We start from the raw sequence: 22,012 nt of genomic DNA on the forward strand, positions 1-22,012 counted from the left end.
GCTGTTGTCCACGTTTTTTCTAATTAATTTATACTGTTTTCCACAAATATTAGAAACTTCATTGTACAGATCGTCTGCATAAAAAATCCTTAATGAAAAATAGAGTTTTAGATACAATGATGCTTATCTGTATTTTATCTCATTAAGCTTGGTTATTCTGTTTCTTATTCTAGTTCATTTATTTTGGGGAATTGCAAGGATTTGCTATATTATCTAAGGGAACACTTTAAACACATTTTCAAAAGAATCACATCAACAGTTAATATGTTTTAAAAAATTATATATGGAGCAATCATGTGAGATGTAGCATGACATAGTGAAAAGATCTAGTTATGGCACTTAACTATGTGTGACCTTGGCCAAAAAAATGGTCGCATGTCTTCTCCTGTGCCTCATTTTCCTCATCTGTAGAACAAGATGATTAATACTTCTCTTACAGAGTGGTTGTGGGAATTAAATGAGTTGAGGACTATGAAGCTGCTTTATAATGTACTCATCATATTATAATGGTGCCTTCTGTGTATTCTAAGCTTCATGGGGACAAGGACCCTGTCTGCTTCTTCATTGCTGTAGTCTTTAGGACTTAGCCCAGTGCCTGGCACATCATAAGCAGTCAGTAAATATTTGTTGGTGTTTTTCCTGCCTCTTTGTGTTGATAAATAAATGAGGAATTAACTGACGTTTCTTACAAAGTTTATATATTGACCATAAATTGGTTCTGTTGGTCCATAAACTTCAACTTAGTTCCCTTTTTAAATCTAAATTTTTATGTAATTACTAATGTGCTTGAAAGTCTTTCAAAGTCACATTTTGCATAAGTTAAAAAATGTTACTTTAAGCCAGGCATGTGTCTGTAATCTTAGCTATTTGGGAGGCTGAGGTCGGAGGACTGCTTGAACTCAGGAGTTCGAGACCAGCCTGCGCAATATAACCAGACCTCCTAGGCTCTTTTTTTTTTTTTCTTTTTAAGTTACTTTGTATTTCCTTTGGATTTTGAAGTTGCAGAAACTTTCATATATACTTTTAATAATATTCTGTCATTCCAAAACCTTCCCTGTGGAAATAGCCACATTGAGTTTATGGGCAGTGGATGCAGCTTGGAAAACGTTAATGTCTTATTGAAATGAAATGTTTCTCAAAAAACAAGAATATCAGTGGTAGGTTTTGTAAGTTTCTCCCTCTTAAAAAAAAAACTCTAAAAGAAAAATCTCTATTTTCACCTTTGATTATCACAGGTAACAGTTATTTAGTTCTTCAGTCCATGTAGGTAAAAATGCAAATGGCTTTATGGAAATGAGTACTAAAGCTTGGATCCAGTCCTGCCTTAGCTACATCTAAAGGTGTGATCATGAGCAAGCCATTCAGGTTCTCTGAGATTGTGATAAAGTCAGATAAATCCTACCTCAAAAGAACTTTGTGGGCCTCAAGTGACATAACATGTACTAGAAAGTGCTGTGCATAGTGTAAAGTGCTCTACGAAAGAGTGCAGGGTTCTTAATTTCTTGGTACTGTAGACCCCTTTGGCCATTTTGTGAAGCTTGTAGGGCCCTTCTCAGGTGTAAACATAAAAGAATTACAAAGAAATCCAATTATATTGAAATTCAGTTATCAAAATATTTGAAAGTAAGAGTAATTTATGGTTCTTTATTAACATTAAATAAAATGTTATTATTGTGTGTTTAATGACTTCAGTAGTTTTGAAGCAGTGATGACCATAAATGATGTTTAAATATACCCGTAGCAACTGTAATGTGGTCTCTGTTGATGACAAAAATCACCAGTATTGCTAATACCACTGTGGTTTGTTGCCTGTATTTATAATTGAAAGAAATGCTAAGCGTCACTTAGAGGTTAGTGAATACATTGTAATTGTTTTTTCTCATTTAAGTTCATGAACTCCTTGAATTCTATCCATTATTCCCCAAGTTTAAGAACCCCTGTGATGTATTAATGCTAGTCATTAACACAGTGTGTGTTAAGGGCATAGCTCTACTCAAGGGCATTTAAAGTACATTTGTCAAGGTGATATCTTGTAGGTTATTTGGAGTTTAGTTTCATTAATCTTAATTTTGGAATTAAGGTTTAGGACTGATTATCAAAATAGTTAATAGTTAATTTGGGGTACAAATATTTAATTAGATATACAACTTACATGACTGATTATCTCATAAATGATTGTTTCTAGAGCTGTTTATTTAAAAGGGATTAAACTTCTTTTCTAAAATTATTACCAGGATCAGCCAAGATCTTGCTCTCATTGCTCAGGAGATCAACGATGTAGCAGGAGAGATAGATTCAGTGACTTCATCAGGCACTGCCCCTAGTACCACAGTAAGCACTGCTGCCACTACCCCTGGCTCTGCCATAGACACTAGAGAAGAGGTAGGAGATCTTCATGGAGAAATGCATAAGGTTCTTTCTTTTCTTTATTTCTTTTGCTTTTAGCTTTTTGCTTAGTTTATTTTAGTTATGTCCACCCTCCCTGTTTGCATGAAGCTCTGCATTTTCCAACTTTGCTTTAACAGTTTATGTTTTTGTAACAAAACTAGTGAAGGCTAACATTTGGTCTACTATTAACACGAAGCTGGAAAATTCTTTATAAACAGCATTTTGCCTGCTAATTCTTGGTCCATAGCTTCACTTGAAACATGAATATAAATGGTATTTTGAAAAGCAACCCAAAATTTGATAAATGATGGTATAAAGTTTCTATAAAGTTTGACTATGAAAATGCTCCAATTAAAAGTATTTTTATCACTAGTTAACTAGAAGATACTCTGATAACAAAGAGAAAAATCCTACAGTTTCACTGCTTTAATAATTCTGTTGATAAATACAAACACATACACATAAAGATATTTTGAAAAATTGAAATATATATGTAATATACACACATACAAATACATATTCAGAACATTTTTATAAAGTCTGGAATGCAAGTTACCATGTATAGACTATTACCCATCCAATATCAGGGCCTCTTATAGTATAACTCCAGGAAGCACCATTTGCATAACATTGCTCCAGACAGCGCCTTTAACATATAATACAAAATTAATGGTAGTCTTTGGCCATGTTGGCTGCTTTGACTTGGGGCAGAAATATAAGCAAAGGATTGGCATTTAAAAGAATGAACTTCTGTGTTTGGAGGTTGGCAAACTGGCCTTGCTGCCAGTTTTAATACAGACCAAAGAACTAGGAATGGTTTTTACATTTTTGAATGGCAGGAAAAAACGTCTAAAGAATACTAATTCGCAACATGAAAATTACATGAAATTCAAATTTTGGTATTCATAAATAAAGTTTTATTAGAACACAGCCACACTTATTTGTTTAACTATCATCTATGGCTGTTTCTTTGCTACAGGGGCAGAACTGAGTAGTTGAGACAGAGATTGTATGGCTGCAAAGCCTGAGGTTTTATTATCTGTCTCTTTATAAATAAAAGTTTGCCAGCCCCTGGTATTGATTATTCTGCTTCTTCAATTTTACAAGATAATCCTAAATAGTAGGCAAAAATGGCTAGCCTTTTTGACAAATTTAATTGTGGTAAACTATGCTAATAATATTTTCTTCATTTGCTTTTTGTCACATTCTTTAATCTGATTCTTTAATGGTCACTTTTTTGTTTGTTTTCCTTCAGTGTGTTGTTTAACTTAATAAATGATACTTCATCAATCTGTGTAGAGTTTTGTTACCACATTGATCAAATGTAACTGTAAATGAAATCATCCTTATTGATGAAAACCTTAAGGATCGTCCTGGTGGCAAGACATACACAATTCTTCTAGTACATTTAAAATGATGAAGATATTATTTTCTCAGCTTTCTAACTAAATTTTACCTAACATGATTATACATTCACTCAGACCCAGTAAAATTACTTAAACATTTCATTGAATAAACTTCATTTTCTTTTTATTTCAGAATATTGTACTAGGTTGATTCCCTCTTCAGTAAACTTGAGTTACTTAGTATTGTATGTCTGTGATTTGCACTGTAGATGGCAGTATATCATTTCTATTAGAATGTGTAACTTCTATAGCATTGTTAAAAGTTCATTTGACTAAGATCAAAATATTTATTTTGTGGATTAAAAAATATTTTCCTTTTGTAAACTTAATTGGAATTTGCAATTTATGTATCTTGTGAAGAAATTTGACACCTGGATTTGGGGAGGAAAAAACAAGATAGGAAACTAAAAGAAAAAGAAACATTATTTTACACTGGTAAGGCAATGTGAGTAAAATGAACTCATTGTCCATCTACATGGCTCAGCTTTTTTTCTGTTTACCATCTGTTTTCCATTTGGAGAAGATCTTATCCATGGAATGAATTTAACATAGTTATATATTTTGGATTTTGAAAATAAAACCTATGTAGATGAATCTCGATTTTATAAAGGAAATACATTTGAAGTGCTTATAAAAAGAAAGAGTAATTGGTTTATTGAAGATGTTATGCCTCTGTTACTACTTGAGAATGGAATAACTTCTGTCTAATTATAAAAATTGTAATGCCAATATTGGTACTTTTTCTAATTACTGTGTTCTCATAAAGGTTTGCTTTCGTCCCATTAGTTGGTTGATCGTGTTTTTGATGAAAGCCTCAACTTCCGAAAGATTCCTCCATTAGTTCATTCCAAAACACCAGAAGGAAACAACAGTCGATCTGGTGATCCAAGACCTCAAGCAGCAGAGCCTCCCGATCACTTAACAATTACAAGGCGGAGAACCTGGAGCAGGGATGAAGTAAGTAAACTATAAATTTTAACATGTGGCAGAAGCAGCATGTTCCATAAGTAAGAAAAGGAGGAACCGTTCAGTGAGTAGGGCTGGGGAAAAAATGATTCTCCTTAATGAATGCAATGAAATTTCACCATGACATCACATCATATGCAAATAATTATGTCACTTAGAGGTTAGCGAAAATAATACTGTAATTGTTTTTTCTCATTTAAGTTCATGAATATGAATTTAGTTCTTAAATTCATTCTCCAAATGAATTTAGAACATGAAGCATGTTCCGTAAGTGAGAAAAGGAGGAACCATTCAGTAAGTAGGGCTGGGAAGAAAGTGATTCTCCTTAATAAATGCAATGAAATTTCACCATGACATCACATCATATACAAATAATTATGTCACTTAGAGGTTAGTGAAAATAATATTGTAATTGCTTTTTCTCATTTAAGTTTATGAATATGAATTTAGTTCTTAAATTCATTCTCTAAATGAATTTAGTTCTTAAATTCATTCTCTAAATGAATTTAGTTCTTAAATTCATTCTCTAAATGAATTTAGTTCTTAAATTCATTCTCTAAATGAATTTAGTTCTTAAATTCATTCTCTAAATGAATTTAGTTCTTAAATTCATTCTCTAAATGAATTTAGTTCTTAAATTCATTCTCTAAATGAATTTAGTTCTTAAATAATGCATGAAAAACTGTAAAACTTTTACTTAAAAAATACAAATATCTTTCAATATTGTACTAGGGAGTGATTTCTTAAGAGAAACACAAACTTTTGGCCTTAGAAAATTGAGACATTTGAGTATATTAAAATTAAGGACTTTTTCTTTATTAAAAAATAAGGTAGAAATACAAATTACAAACTTTTGCAAAACATACAGCCTATGAAGGATTAGTATACAGTATATATAAAGAACTCCCTCCAATCAATTAAAAAACACAATAGAAAAATCTGCAAAGGCATGAACAACATTTCACCAAAGAGAAAATACCGAGGCGGGCAGATCACCTGAGGTCAGGAGTTTCAGACCAGCCTGGCCAACATGGTGAAACTCCGTCTCTACTACAAATAAGAAAATTAGTCGGGCGTGGCGGCATGTGCCTGTAATCTCAGCTACTCAGGAGGCTGAGGCAGGAGAATCACTTGAACCCGGGAGGCAGAGGTTGCAGTGAGCTGAACCCACACCACTGCACTCCAGCCTGGGTGACAGAGTGAGACTCTGTCTCAAAAAAAAAAGAAAAAGAAAAAGAAAATACTTAAGGCTTACAAAACATGAAGAGAAGTTTAACTTAACGAGCATTCAGAGAAATGCATGTCAAGACTACGGTGAGATTATAATCATTCAATTGTTGACATGTTAAAGTCTTAAAATGTTAAGTATTGGAGAAAAGGTAGATAAATAGGCTTTCTTATGTGTGGTTGGTGGAGGTTAAGTTGGTGCCACGGCTCTGGAAAACAGTTTGACACTATCTCCTAAAGTTGAAAATAAAGACATCACATGATCTGGCAATTTTCTTGCTAGTATATGTACAAGAAAAACCCTTTCCCATTGACAGTAGAAGTTACATTTATAGTAACATTGTTGACAGTATCAAAAACTTGGAAACTGTTTACATCAGCTGAAAAGTGAATGTATAAACTGGTATATTCCCAAATTGAACAATAATAGAGTAATAAAAAACTCAAAGATATAAAGGAGTTTCTTCATAAAAGAATGGTTATTTCACATACTACTGTGGAAAGAGGTGATTTATGAACAACACACAGAGGTGGTATAGGCTTAAGGGCTGGGTAGAGGAATAATGTAGAAAGAAACAGTTGACCAGAAGAGATTGATCATAGATTAATATTTGTGGATCCCTGGATTTAGGAATAAGATCTTGAGATTATTATGTAAGAATATGTATGTTTCTCATGGTACTGAGTAGAAAAAGATCTACCTGGTAGAAAAGTATGCAACTAGCCCAAAAGTTACAACTGAAGTATACTAAAACGTTTTACAGCATACTTGATCTGTCCTGGCCTAATAGTTGATTTGTTCTTGGTATCAGGAAAAGAGCCTATTCTCTAAACTTACTCATAATCATTCTGTCCTGGTGTCTAGGAAGACAAATTTCTCCAAACATAATAAAACTATGTGGAAGAAGTGTATGTTTTTAAAGAGAATGGAAACATCTAGATTGATAGTTATCTCAAGGTTGATATCAGGAACTTATTTAATACTTTGTGACAACAAACTAAACTTCATGAGCAAAGAAAAGAGAAATATCCTATTCTGTGTTGCAATGTTTCCTTAGACTCTCCTGCCCTTTCTCATGCCTTCCTAATTTGTATATGTCTTCCATCCTTATTTGATTGTTGTCTTAAGGCCCACAAAAACCATTTTGCTTATTTATCCTTTCCTTGACAATGTTATTTTTCACAACCTAAATAAACTTTTATTACCCACTAAATTCAAATCCTTGTCATTCTGAAGTTAGTTCACGTTTTTCCATGATCACTTCCTTATTTATGCCACTCATCAATGAACTCTCTTTCATTAGAATTCTTTTTTTTTTTTTTTTTTTTTTAATTTTGAGAGGGAGTCTCGCTTTGTCACCAGGCTGGAGGGCAGTGGTGCTATCTCCGCCCACTGCAACCTCTGCCTCCCAGGTTCAAGCAATTCCCCTGCCTTAGCCTCCCGAGTAGCTGGGACTACAGGCATGCACCAGCACGCCCCGCTAATTTTTGTATTTTTAGTAGAGATGGGGTTTCACCATGTTGGCCAGGATGGTCTCGATCTCCTGACCTCGTGATCCACCCACCCCAGCCTCCCAAAGTGTTGGGATTACAGGCGTGAGCCACTGCGCCCGGCCTCATTAGAATTCTTGCAGCACTGAATCCCAAAATTTATGTGAACGTCTCTTGTTTTGTAGGCCTTAGGCTTTATGATAAAACATGTAATCGTATTCCCTGTATATTACCGTCATCTCTCCCAGTGGTCTTTAAACCTTTTTGCCTTCTAGGGCCTTATTTTCTGTTTTCTTTCAGGCTCTGGATATAGTACTGACAATATAAGGAGTTCATTTTGAAACCCATGGCTAGACTCAAGTTTTGTCCTTTTTCTACCATGCTTCATTAGCTTTGCCTTTCATGATTTGGCCTAGGGCTTGGCAAACTTCAGCCCATAGGCCAAATCCAACCTGTCACTTGTTTTGTAAAAGTTTTGTTACAACACGGCTATGTCCACATGCATAATTTGCTCATTATTTATGGCTGCTTTCACTCTGCAAAGGCAGAGTTGAGGAATGGTGGCAGAGACCCTATGTCCCTCAAAGACTAAAACCTTCACCCTCTGGCTCTTTACAGAGGTTGGTGACCCCTGGTTTTGCCCATGCATCTCAACTGGGGTAATACCAACACTCAGTACAAAAACTTCATATTTTCTGTAAATTTTTCAAAATGTATGTTTCCCACTAGACTCTTTGCTGGAGAACAAGGATTGTACTCTTCTTGATTTCTGTATTCACATTACTTAGACCCTGTGTGCCTCAAAGACTAAAACCTTCACCCTCTGGCTCTTTACAGAGATTGGTGACCCCTGGTTTTGCCCATGCATCTCAACTGGAGTAATACCAACACCCAGTATAAAAACTTACTATTTTGCGTAAATTTTTCAAAATGTATCTTTCCCACTAGACTCTTTGCTGGAGAACAAGGATTGTACTCTTCTTGATTTCTGTATTCACATTACTTGGTGAAAGAATAAATAATAAATTTAGTACTCTAAGTTATTTGTATCTTCTCTTTTATAATTCAGTTGGAAGTAAGAGAGACAGGATCACAATAGTAATTGAAGATAAACTGAGGATAAAATGGATTGTGTTTGGAAACTGATATGACCAAAATAATACAGAAACTTTGACAAGTTATTTAATAATAAGAACTCCTTTGTTAATAGTGTTTCTTTCACTTTCTCATTTTAGTTACATATTAATTATATTATTCACTGGTTCATAATTAAAATAAGCATAAATACTAACTGCCCCTAACTATAGTGACCTGTGACTAGTGATCTCAGTAGTTATACAATACAGGGGTAATATTTTAATATCTACTTTTTTTTTGGCTGTTTCAGGTCATGGGAGATAATCTGCTGCTGTCATCCGTCTTTCAGTTCTCTAAGAAGATAAGACAATCTATAGATAAGACAGCTGGAAAGATCAGGTACATGTACATATAGCTTTAACTTTAATATCACCTCACTTTGCTTTTTGCTTTTTCTCAAGGTTAAAAATGTATCATCAGAATGAATATGTTTACCTTTGGAAAAATTTGTCCCAAAGTAAATATCTATCCAGTACTACTTTATAACTTTAAATTTATTACTAATTCAAAACATAAATAGACTTAAAGATTTTATTCAACAGTACTTCAGAAATCCATGCTGCTATTGCTTATTTCTGATTCCTATAATTAAAATTTAAACTGTAATGAAACAGTATTTGAACATGGTTTGTGAATTGTAATATTCCACACAAATATAATTCTATATTGCTTATATATTGAAATAATATATTTTATCAGCATTTGATGAGTACCAAGAAGCCATTAAATTTTTTCAAAAACAATTTCAAAAGCACCATTTAAAAAAAAGTATTCTTAAAAACAGTCTATTTAACTTAAAACAATCTGTTTTAAGTTACTGTAAACGAAGTTCACATCATCTTCTAGAAATTCAGAAGGAAATGTAGAAAGTTGGCCTATATAGGTAAATTTTACTTGGCATGTTAGGAAACAGAAAGAGCTTTCTTTTTATCTTGAGCCTGTATCTTAAAAATTTCTTAAAGGTGGCCAGGCATGGTGGCTCACGCCTGTAATCCCAGCACTTTGGGAGGCCGAGGTGGGCGGATCATGAGGTCAGGAGATCAAGACCATCCTGGCTAACATGGTGAACCCCTGTCTCTATTAAAATTCAAAAAAATTAGCCTGGCGTGGTGGTGGGCGCCTGTAGTCCCAGTTACTCGGGAGGCTGAGGCAGGAGAATGGCATGAACCCGGGAGGCAGAGCTTCCAGTGAGCCGAGATCGCACCACTGCACTCCAGCCTGGGCAACAGAGCGAGACTCTGTCTCAAATAAATAAATAAATAATAATTTCTTAAAGGTGTACCAGACTTTCTCATCACTTTATTGCCTCCCAAAAGAATATTAATTTAAAATTCCTTATGTTAAAAGTAATGTATTCTGCACCGTCTTGTCCCATTTTTCCATTTATTTTAAAATGTGTAGCTTTTTAGCAAAAGTAATACATGAACATGGTTAAAAAATATAAATATTCCAGAAAAATATATATTATATCTATTAGTGGGTGTGTTTCCCCACTCTGGGTTCATTTCTCAAAGGTTTATACAAACATGATCATATTTTATCTACTTTTGTACCTTGATCTTTTCTCTTAATTAAATCTTTACTTTCCCCAAAGAGTATGAGTGAAATGTATTGACAGACCCCTCCATATTTGATTGGCATGTGAGGCATGCTGCCTTAGTGAAAAAATAGCTGAGTCTGAGTGCAGTGGCTCATGCCTGGTAATCCTAGCACTTTGGGAGGCCAAGGCAGGTGGATCATTTGAGCCTAGGACTTGAAGACCAGCCTGAGCCACAAGGCGAGATTAAAAAAAAAAAAAAAAAAAAATTGGCTGGGCATGGTAGCACATGCCTATAGTCCCAGCTATTTGAGAGGCTGAAATGGGAGGATCACTGGAGCTCATGAGTTCAGAGTTACAGTGAGCCATGATCATGGCACTGCACCACAGCCTGGGCGACAGAGCAAGACCCTATCTCAAAAAACAGCAATAGAATATTTAAAACGTTTGGCTTTTCGTAAAGAGTACCTTGTACATATAAATAATGTTGAAGGTGTTTTTAATGACTGCCATTACGTACCTGTCCATTGTTTTTTAAAGAGAATTTACCTTTATCAATTCCCATATATTCTTATGAATTTTAAATAGACTTAATTTTCTACAGAATAATATTTTAATATTTACTTGTTAGCAAATAAGTATTAGGTACATTCTAGGTACTTTATAATTAGACATTGACAAAACAAAGACCCCTGTTCTCATGAAATTTACATTCTATATCATGTAAACCAATCAGCTTGTATTAAGTTAGCTATTTCTGCTATCTACACATGATTTGACTTAATTTCATTATTTCACGTGAATATTACCTGTATTTTACTACTCACATTTTCTGTTTCCACTTGAAACCCAATAACCTGCATCAACTTTTTCCTATTATTAAAATCACTGGTTACACTGATGAGATAAAAAGTATAATAACAATATTAATTTCAGGTATAAATTGGAACCTTATTAACTAAAAAATTTTAAGGCTTATAATTGATTTTAGAGAAATTAAATTAGTTGCATGCTGTTTATAAATACCACATTTTATAAATCCTGATAGGGCTTATAAATGAGTCCACTGTTTTACTCACACCCAGTGATGAAGTAATTAGCACCCTATTATGGTCTTACGTGAGATATAGTACATGTTTTCCCCTAGTGACTCCATCATTCCCAGGTTTACTTCTTTCACAAGTAAGAGAATCCCCTTCACCGTGCAACCCATTCACCTATGATTTGCTAATATATCCTATGGCCAGAGACAAATGAAGTCCACCATTCCCTGGGGTAAAGCCTAACTGAAATTTGTAGGGAAAAAAATTTTAAGCTTAACTTACTAGTTTGTACACATGATTAAACAAATCTATAGGCCTCAATCACACAGCTGCTTATTAATATCATGATTTGGCTCAAGCATTCATTGTAGTTAAATGTAATATATAATTGTTATCATTTTTATTTTAGTTCCACTAAAATTATTTTCTAAAGCTGGGGCATTATGGAAGGATTATTAACCAAAGAAATAAATAAATGAAATAAACATTGGTTAAGATCATCTTATATGGGAATAAAGTCTCCAGACTCATTCATTCATTGAATGATTTTTGACTGTATGTTATTTGTCTAGCACTGTTTTTGATGTCCTCACATTTGAGTGTAGAAGGCAGGTAAACAGGTAATTATAGTTCAGTGTGTTAAGGGAAATATAGGATGGTTACTACGGAAGCCCATAGCAAGGGCACTTGGGAAATTCAGAGACGGGCTCTTAGAGAAATTGCCATGCAATTTAAGTCCTGAATGATGAGGAGAGGAGTTACTCAAAAGCTATGTGAAGTGAAAGGGCCAGAGTATGGTGAGAGATGACACTGGAGAGATGAGGATGAATCTGTTTTGGCAGAATTTGTTAAGGAGTTTGGATTTTATCATTAAAAACCATAGGAAGCTAATATATCCAATATGGGTCTTCTTGATACACCAGTGCTATCTGTAAAAATATCGTGAGAGTCTTGTATGGTCATGTGGCTTGCACCTGGAAAACCCTGGAGTCTCCTTACCTGTAAACAAGTACACAATGTTTTTTCATCCTACCTACTGAAATACAGGTCCGTCCTTGATAACTGGATTCTTAACCACTCATTCATTTATTCAGCAGATGTTCACAGATTACCTGCCGTGTACCATTCTCTTCCTCACCACGGAGCAGCTTTCCTACATTCTGTAGTCTCCCCCAAAGAAAAATATTTTTTGTAGCTTTGACATTGAACTAAAATTGAGAACAAAGAAGACATTGCTGATGGATTGATAAACTGTATTGTCTCAGAAAGTGACAGAATTTATAAAGTTTAAAAAAGGATGCATAAAAATGCCTCAATAAAGTTATACATAAATACAGAATGTTTAATGTATTTGAATTGCCTTCAGTTCGAGTGTTGAGTTTTACTATGCATAAAGCACTATGGCAGGCTTTATGGAAGGTAATGACGATAAAACCATTTCTATTATTAAAGAGTTTCCAGTGTAGTTGGCAAGGTGAGGCACATATACAATCAACTATCGTACAAGATAGCGTATAATAGATTAGTGCTCAGTTAGAGATATAAAGACAAAGGAAGGATCACTTTCACCTAGGAGGTTTAGGGACGGCTTTGGGAAGAAGATACTATTCAAAGGTAGGTCTGAGTTGTGATAACCAAACCTAAGGGGTAGAGACCTGGGCCTTCTGCATGGAAAGTGCCAGGGTAGTTTGAGAATCAACTGGTCTTTAAACTTTGTGTCAGGAGTTATAACCTCAGTGTCAGGAGTTATAACCTCAAATGTCTACTGGGGTTCATCCTAGAGGCATGCATACTTACATTGTATGAACACTGTCTGTGGAATCAATTTTTAAATATTTATACAGGAACTCCTGTTGTACAGCATTCTCATTGCATTCCATGTGAAAATGACCCCCTTAGGTTGTGTAGCACGGCCTTGCATTGGTAGACTCTCAATTCACAACTCCGCGTTCGCATGTTTTAAGGGCTAGTACTAGGGAATTGGTTATGGCTCATAGAATAGGAGCCTGAGACTTCTGTTTGTTTGCCTAAAACCAATGGCTTTATCAAAAGTATTTTAACTTAATTCTTAAATTATTGAATGAAATAAGCTTTGGAATTTTATGTATTTTCATGCTGAAGTTCAGCTTATTTTGAATCTATAATATAATCTGAATATCACTTTGAAAGCTATGATTTTTTCAGCCTAAAATTGATAAGGACCTTCAAACAAAAACAAGTTCTGATCATTATAGCCTGGTCTAAACTAATTTCTTGGTCTGATTTTCTGATTCTCTAGTATTTAAATATTAAATATTATAGTAAATATTATAGTAAAGTTTATTTCATAATGCCAAAATGACAAGTTTGACTTCTTAGATCTGTTCTATTATATATTACAAATTGTTTTTTGATTTTTGTTTTTTTGTTTTTTTGTTTTTTGTTTTTTGTTTTTGTTTTTTGTTTTTGAGATGGGCTGGAGTGCAGCCTCACTCAGTGCAGCCTCGACCTCCCTGGGCACAAGCAAACCTCCCACCTCAGCCTTCTTAGTAGCTAGGACTACAGGCATCTGCACCACACCTGGCTAATTTTTTTGTATTTTTTATAGAGACGAGGTCTCGCCATGTTGCCCAGGCTGGTCTCGATCTCCTGGCATCAAGTGATCCACCCACCTTGGCTTCCGAAAGTGCTAGGATTACAGACATGAGCCATTGTGCCTGGCCAACAAACTGTATTTTAAAATAAACCATTTATTTCTTCAGGGGGGCATTTTTTTTTCAGGGGCAACCCGTGAAAAACCCATTTTCACCAAAGGTGAAATGTCTATGGTCTAACAGTTTTAGATCCACAAACACTATACTCAGTAGCCATCCTCTGGAAAAATTCACTGAATTTTTAGCACTGTGTGGCTAAACAGAGTCTTTCTCTATTGTATAAGTCCATTACAGTTCTAAGTTGGTCCATGAAATAGTCATTATTTCCTTATTTTCCATCAGTCCTAATGCTGCAAGGACTCTTTTACAAGAACATAATAATTTAGAAAAGATGGCTGGCAAGGGTGTTCATTTTTTTGAGTTTAGAAAATTTAATAAGTAGGCCATAAGAATATTCTTATACCAGATTCTAGACCCGTTGTCACCTTAAGCAAATGTTCCAGACTTGATGTGATGTTAATGAGTTTCATGTTTTTAAATAAGGTAAGTCTGGCATGTTGATCTTTGAAGAAATATCAGCACAAATATTAACTTAGTTTACTACTTAAATGCTGATCAGCTTGCAGTAGTAATACATTTACATGAGGTTATATAGTGTTGTTTAAACTAGATTTCCAGACTTACTGAAAAAATTTTAAAAGAAACCAAAAAAGTAGCTAGTATTTACATCTTTCTAAGACTGCTGAATCATGTCTGATAGACTCTAAAGTGTTAGAAAAGTGTCCCACATTTGAAAGACACGTCAAAATTTTGTGGTCCTTTATTTTATAAGTTATTTGATGTGAGGGTAATGATACGATAATTATCTTTATTGGCAATTGTTTTTATCAAAAGGATAGCATCCTAATTCCTAATAGGTTATTATGTGCAAGTATACTAACACGAATTAACAATTGTTAAAGAAAAGCACAGTAAGTACTCCCAATTTTTGGTCTTTAAAATAATATACACACTTTTCTTGATCGATAAGGTGCTTATTCCTATATAAAGAGGTCTTAACAGACACAATTGTTTATACCTAATTCAACCTATTTTCATCTCACTTATTCCTATACTGCATATATTCTGTCTGAATAAAATTGCATTTTCTTTATAAGTGACAGTTACACAGTCTTTTCTCCTTATACCCAGGTGATACATGTTGTTCCCAGATACCCACTGGATGCCTGACACCACAGATAGTTCTAAAACCTAATATACTGTGTATTTTCCTACACATACATGCCTATGATAAAGTTTAATTTATAAATTAGGCACAGTAAGAGATTAACAATAGTAACTAATAATAAAATAGAACATTTGTAACAATATACTGTAAAAAACAGTTATGTGAATGTGGTCTTTCTCTCTCTCTCTCTCTCTCTCTCTCTCTCTCTCCCTCTCCCAAAATACTGTAATGGTTTTGGACCATGCTTGACTGCCACTAACTAAAACCGTGGAAAGAGAAACCGTGGATAAGAGGGCATTACTGTATTGTAAATTATAACTATTAAAGTTTTGAGGTCATAACATCATTACATTTGTTTTATATTTTGTTTTCAATAAAGAATAAGATAACCAGTAAAGAATTTATGCATGTATTAATAAGCATTCAATTGGAGCTCTTACACATGAATTAATTGGTACTGTTGGCTTAGTATTTTAATTCTCAGTTTATGCAATGGTTGGTTTTTTTTCTTTGTGTACCTTTGAAAAGATACATTGCTTTGGTATTATTAACAAAAAAGTAATAGGTTTTTAAAATATAAAAAGTTATATGCTTATGTTTTTTGATTTATAGAATATTATTTAAAGACAAAGATCGGAATTGGGATGACATAGAAAGCAAATTAAGAGCCGAAAGTGAAGTCCCTATTGTGAAAACCTCGAGCACGGTATAGTAATTTTTCTTGAAGATTAAAACATTTTAATAGAGTTTTATTTTAAGGAAAAGACCCTTATTTTTGAGCTGTTCGTTGATTTGCTTTTTCAAAAGAAGATATAAATGCAAAATTTTGGGAAATTTTATTTCTTCTACTGACTCACAGGTTTAAAATGTTGATTGTTTCAAAGTTGCAGAGGGTATGAAGGAGGAGCCTTTTGTGTTTCTTACTAGTATAGATTGTTCTTGTAATAATTAAACATTAGAAACATGAAATTTTTAAAGAGAACCAAATCTAACATGAAAATATTAAGTTGACATAAGTCGTTTCCGTTTACTTAATATAATGCTTATCTTCTTTTTAAAAGAATTTGTACAGATTTTCATTGCTCAGAATATAATTATAATATTGAGGTTGCAGTTTATATGTTTTTACAAAGATAATTTGAAGGCATTTTTACATAGTCATTGCAAGGTTGATTAATAAGAATTTTAAAAATCTTTGCGGCCGGGTACTGTGGCTCACGCCTATAATCCCAGCACTTTGTGAGGCCAAGGAGGGTGGATCACTTGAGGTCAGGAGTTGAAGACCAGCCTGGCCAATATGGCGAAACTCTGTCTTTACTAAAAATACAAAATTAGCCAGGCATTATGGCAGGCGCCTATCATCCCAACTCCTTTGGGGGCTGAGGCAAGAGAATTACTTGAACCTGGGAGGAGGAGGTTACAGTGAGCCAAGATTGCGCCATTGCACTCCAGTCTGGGCAACAGAGTGAGACTTGGTCTCAAAAAAAAAAAAGTCTTTGCTTAAATAGTAGTAAATGACTTTAAACTTTTCATCTGCTACAATCATCTCATTGAAAAAGTTATTCTATTTCATTTTAGTTTAAATATTTTAATTTGAATCTTGTTTGCTAGATATTTATTGCCAAATAAAGTGAGAGTGAAATTCATTGCTTGTAAAGTGATAACATTTAGCTAAAAGTAGGCTAATTTTTGTTACTGCTTTCCCTGCAGGAGATTTCTTCTATTTTACAGGAACTGAAAAGAGTAGAAAAGCAGCTACAAGGTAAATTTACTACTGAATTAAGTATAAAGAGCTAATAATTTAGAATAAGTGCCTTCTGAGTGGTATTTCTTAAAATATTCTTATTGTTAGGATGTTATTTGATTAAATGTAATGACATACATAAAATACAGAGTTCAAACATTCACATTATTCATAAAAAGGAATTTTTTTAAACCTAGTATAAAAATTTTAAATATAATAAAGATATATGTTGGGCATATTTTAGTTCATAGGTTTGACAATAGGCTAGATGTCATAAACTAATTGAAATTTTTTATGTATTACATATAAATAATATGTGAAAAGTATATAATAAAGTTGTGTTAATTAGCATTATTTGTGTGATTTGACAGTTCTTAAATTATGTTGGTGGTGTAACCTGAAACAAACTTACATTCTAATAGAAATAATAGTTGTTTGGTTGACAAGAAATGAGTACATATTGGCCATAGAGACCAGAAGAGAAAGGAGAGAAGAAGGTGAAAGAGGCTGCCCTCTAAACTTGCCAGAGCTGGGCTGCGCATTAATGCCTATGTATGTCTTGACCCAGAAGTCCCCAGTGGTACAACAGGCAGGTTCCATAGTCAACTGCTAATTCTACTGAGTCTTTATCTGTTGAATAATCATAGGTACTTATGTGGATCCTATCAGAATGATTTTTCATCTTTATTTAGCCCCAACACACCTAAGGGTTATGGTACACCCCATGAGTAAAAGTGGCTTGCTAACACAGTGCTTGTTAGCTGGTAGACTGGGGGTATACTTTTACAAGTCCCTTCTACATGATTCTTACATGTATGTTACTTCCTTCTCCCAACTCCCTACTCTGCCCAACGCCAAATTGAAAATCACCGCCTGAGAACTTTCCATGTGAACCCAAAGATCTTTTGGACTGAAAGCTGACCTTTAACTGACCCCTTCCATACAGGTAGCAAGTCTGTTTGGCTTTGCAAGCTGCCCTGTGATATTAGTCTGTAGGCTCTGAGGGAACCCCTGTATCTCAGTGGTATATACAGCTGATACCCTAGCACTCTGGCCAGGCTAAATGACCGTATTCTATGGTAGCATTCAAAGTATGCTGATGTTCTTCTGGCCTCTCCAGCCTTGAGGTTACTCTGAACCCTGACTTAGCAGCTAATACCTCAGTTATCTGAGTGATAAATAGGGTTTAGATGTTTATTAAAAATCATATTCAGTATTTTCTCTATCCTCTCACAATAATGAAGACAAATTTCAACAAGATTTTTCTTGAATTCCACGTCTTCAAATACCAGACTTACAAGTCTCTGAAATGCCCGTAAGTGCCACATCAAAGGACCCAGAGAAAGTATTCAGGGCTGGGTAATTTACAGTACAGCTACAGAATAACTAAGAATGGAGTTTTAAATATAATATTGGAAGATTAGCCACATTTAAGATCACATACGCACTGATAGTTTAAATATTATCCAAATCATGAACAGTGTTTATATGTGAATGTAACTGCATCTAGAATTATTTCCTTTTCCCGCCCTTTAGCAATCAATGCTATGATTGATCCTGATGGAACTTTGGAGGCTCTGAACAACATGGGATTTCCCAGTGCTATGTTGCCATCTCCACCAAAACAGAAGTCTAGCCCTGTGAATAACCACCACAGCCCGGGTCAGACACCAACACTTGGCCAACCAGAAGCTAGGGCTCTTCATCCTGCTGCTGTTTCAGCCGCAGCTGAATTTGAGAATGCTGAATCTGAGGCTGATTTCAGTATACATTTCAATAGAGTCAACCCCGATGGGGAAGAGGAAGATGTTACAGTACATGAATGACTTTCTCTTGATTGTTGAAAAATCATTACCTGTGGAATGACTAGGAATATTGGAAGCAGCATAGTGTTGACGTACGCAAAACAAGACAGCTTGGTCAGCTACAATCTTGGAATCCGTGTCTTCTTAATTTTATTTATTTATTTTTGACGTATAATGTCGTATATCAATCCTTTCAAACTACTTAGATAACCACTTGATGCACAAATAGGAAAAAGCAGATTGTGGCAGTGTCGCCTTTTGTGGTTTTATGATTTTCAAATTGAATTTAATGATTACACCCTTTCCCTTCATAGATCTTTTTTCTTTTTTTTAAGCCATGCTGTGACCTACAAGCAAACTAAATAGCCAACATTTCTGAACCCCTATGTCTCCTGTGCCAAGCTGCTCCCTGAAATGGACTTCTTCATCTGTACAGATTTGTTAAACCATTCTATTTGCTTCTTAATAATAGGATTTATATTAGTACTCATTACCACTGGACACAATGACATAAGTACTCTCCACAGTAAAGCAGACCTTTCACAACAGTCACTCTGTGTCCTAAAATTTTCCAACATAGATGTGATTTATATAACTTTGTTGATACGTAAATTGTCTTGGGGTTTACGGAAATGAACTATTATGTTTGCACTAAGATTTGCTGGGAGTGGTAGGTGGACATATCTATATATCAATAAGGACTAACCGTCTTTTTTGTACATAGGAGATTGATAATACTGTATTTGTTTTAACCCCACAGTGTTTTACTCCACTTTCAAAAAGATCAATTTGGCACTTTTTTTCATTTTTTTTAATGGAAATAAGATTTGGTCTCTCATTTTAGGTTAAATGATAACTAGAAAGATTAAACTAGACAGACAGTTTAGGTGGAGTATATTTTTAAAACTCAGAACATGTATATTGGTCCTGTGTTACCAAGTTTATATGTGACAGTTGAAAAAAAAATTCCCTTGAAATGACCACGAGGTTAAAATTTTCTTCATTAGGGGACTTGGAGAACCAGTAGTCATAAGATTAGTTGATAGTTTCACTCCCAAGCAATGAATTGCTTCTGTGTGTTTCCCTGTAGGACTCAATAGTAAATCCTGTCTGTCTTACACATTTATAAGGACCCTGCAAGACGATGACAAAGGCCTTTGGCCTGTGCTACTAAACAAGAAGCCTATGAAAAATTTCTTCTTTAAACTTGTTTTTTCTCTTTCCAGTAAGTTCACATTTGGATAATTTTAAAAAGAAAAGTAATTACCTTTGTGTTTCCAGAACACTATAATTGGGGTGTATCTTAATTCAGTTAAATATTATTAGTAGACCTGGATTTTCCCCCTTGACCCCATCAGTCTATAAAGATTAAACTGCAACTTTTATGAAATGGTCTTTAATATTTCCACAATAATCCTGTGCTATATTTGTTTTAAGAAACAAAGTAACTCTATACACTTCAAGACTTTACAGGATTTTTTAAATCCTGTATTGTTGGATCAATTAATAAAGATGCAAAAAACTTTATAGAGATGTAAAAACAAAACTATAATGGATCTCCTATTTTTCTTTAAATTAAAAAAAAAGGTAAATGAACTATTCTCCTTGTAAAGCTAAATTCCCCATTCTGTCTAATAAAGGAAGACTGAAAAAAGGTTTTAAAGAACATAAATGGAAAGATACAAATGCTTTGAAGGAATAAATGAAACATTAAAACAGGGTCAATCCATTTGAAGAAAAAGTTGGACAAAATAATCAGCATTGCTCCCTCTTTTATTTAATATTTGGGTACTGAATATATCCACATGGAAGTAGAAGGTAAGGAGTTTAGGAAAATACTAGAATCTACTCTGCTTACATTCTTGTTTAAGTGTTTACACAGTTTGGTTCAATTATAAACATTTGGCCTTTTACTATGTTATTTTTATTTTGTATGAATACACTATCCTCCTTATTTTTGTTACATTTATTACTTATGTTATTTTGTTATGCATTTACAACTCCATTTTTAAATAAAGTGTTTCTGTAACTTTATACAATGATTGTATATTTTATTTCTTTTACCATCTTGCTTGCTAATACTTCATCAACTTATCAAATGATTATAAACCATTTCCCAAGGCTTAGCAAAAGAAAGAATCCTCCAGTTCTATTAATATGTGGTTACTGTGAAATCTCTTATTAGTTTGACTATTTAAAGAAAAAAATTTTCTTAGCAGATTCTGATCAATATAATTCACTTAGCTTCATGTCCTAAAGTAATGTGCATGTACAAGGTCTTTATTTTTAACCAGCTTTAGATCATCAGAAAGCTTTATGACAGTGATGTATTTGGGGAATAAATAGAAATTTAAAATACTTTTGTCATCTTAAATTCAATAACTGTCAATTTATACTTTTTTTTATCCTATCAAGCTCAAGAATCTTGAGTGTCTCATTATTATTATTCAAAATTATAAGTTTCACAGCTTAACCTTTTGAGACTTTGTGGGTTCTGGCCCTTTTCTTACGTGCGTATCTATGTGTCCCATTATAGTATTTACCACCACCATTTACAAGTTTCTTGACCACCATGAGCTTTTCATCCTTCTGTACCCTGCTCTTCCTCCCCTTCCTTCCTGCTTCAAGGTCCCACCAACCTCTTCATAAAGCTTCCTTCACTTGACCGCACCACATAGGGCTGTGCCACATACGGCTGTGCCACATACGTGCATTTTCTCTTCCCTTCCCCCATGACATATACACGTTTCTTCCCTGGTAACTAAAGTAATCTTCATTTCCTGGATAGTCCCTTTGCTTTGAAACATCTGTGCCATTTTGTCTCCTTCATCTCTCCTTGGATTTGCTTGCCACATCTCTGCCTGAAAGGATTCTAACTTGGAAAGGAAACCAAACTTGGAAGTTTGAGATCCAGACCCACTCCCTCCTAGCTATCAGTGTGTTCCGTCCTCTCATCTGCAAAATTAGGACATTAGTGTTATTATCCAAGTCCCTTTTAGTCTAAGTTGTCTATGACTTTATGAAATGTTCTCCTTCAAAAAGCTTTTTCTGATTCTTTGTCATTTCAAATCTTCCTTTCATTGTGTTTGCATAACCCCTTTGTGTTTGCATAATACAGAAAGTTCTTAGAAACCAAAATAAAAATGTATTTAATTGAATCAGCATCAATTGAGATGTACGTACTTACTTTCAAGAAACAGTCTATTGGGAGATGGCTTTGTAAACAATTCACTTTAAGGTGAGGTAGAATGGGATCTCTACACGTAGGAGACAAATGCAGCCTTTTTTTTTTTTTTTGTCTTCTGTGTTTAGGTAAGGGGGACAGGCAGGGAGCCAACAACCACAGGCATCTGGCTGCCAGCAAGGGTTTGGGGGAGGTTTATGAAGTGCCTTTGTCTTTGAGTCAT

The 22,012-nt window shown here is 34.4% G+C and overlaps 1 protein-coding gene across 1 annotated transcript in view; it reads left to right on the forward strand.

Moving 5' to 3' along the window:
* Positions 1–18,730, forward strand: part of LOC115933756 (centrosomal protein of 170 kDa-like) — an 86,603-nt gene extending 67,873 nt beyond the window's left edge. Inside the window, 6 exon segments of the mRNA XM_063708604.1 lie at positions 2,235–2,382; positions 4,581–4,751; positions 8,866–8,954; positions 15,669–15,762; positions 16,767–16,818; positions 18,337–18,730. Of these exon segments, the coding sequence (XP_063564674.1) occupies positions 2,235–2,382; positions 4,581–4,751; positions 8,866–8,954; positions 15,669–15,762; positions 16,767–16,818; positions 18,337–18,626 (844 nt within the window). The 3' untranslated portion in view covers positions 18,627–18,730.
* Positions 18,731–22,012: the final 3,282 nt, after the last annotated feature.

Source organism: Gorilla gorilla, chromosome 1, assembly GCF_029281585.2.
Source record: "Gorilla gorilla gorilla isolate KB3781 chromosome 1, NHGRI_mGorGor1-v2.1_pri, whole genome shotgun sequence".
NCBI lineage: Eukaryota > Metazoa > Chordata > Mammalia > Primates > Hominidae > Gorilla > Gorilla gorilla.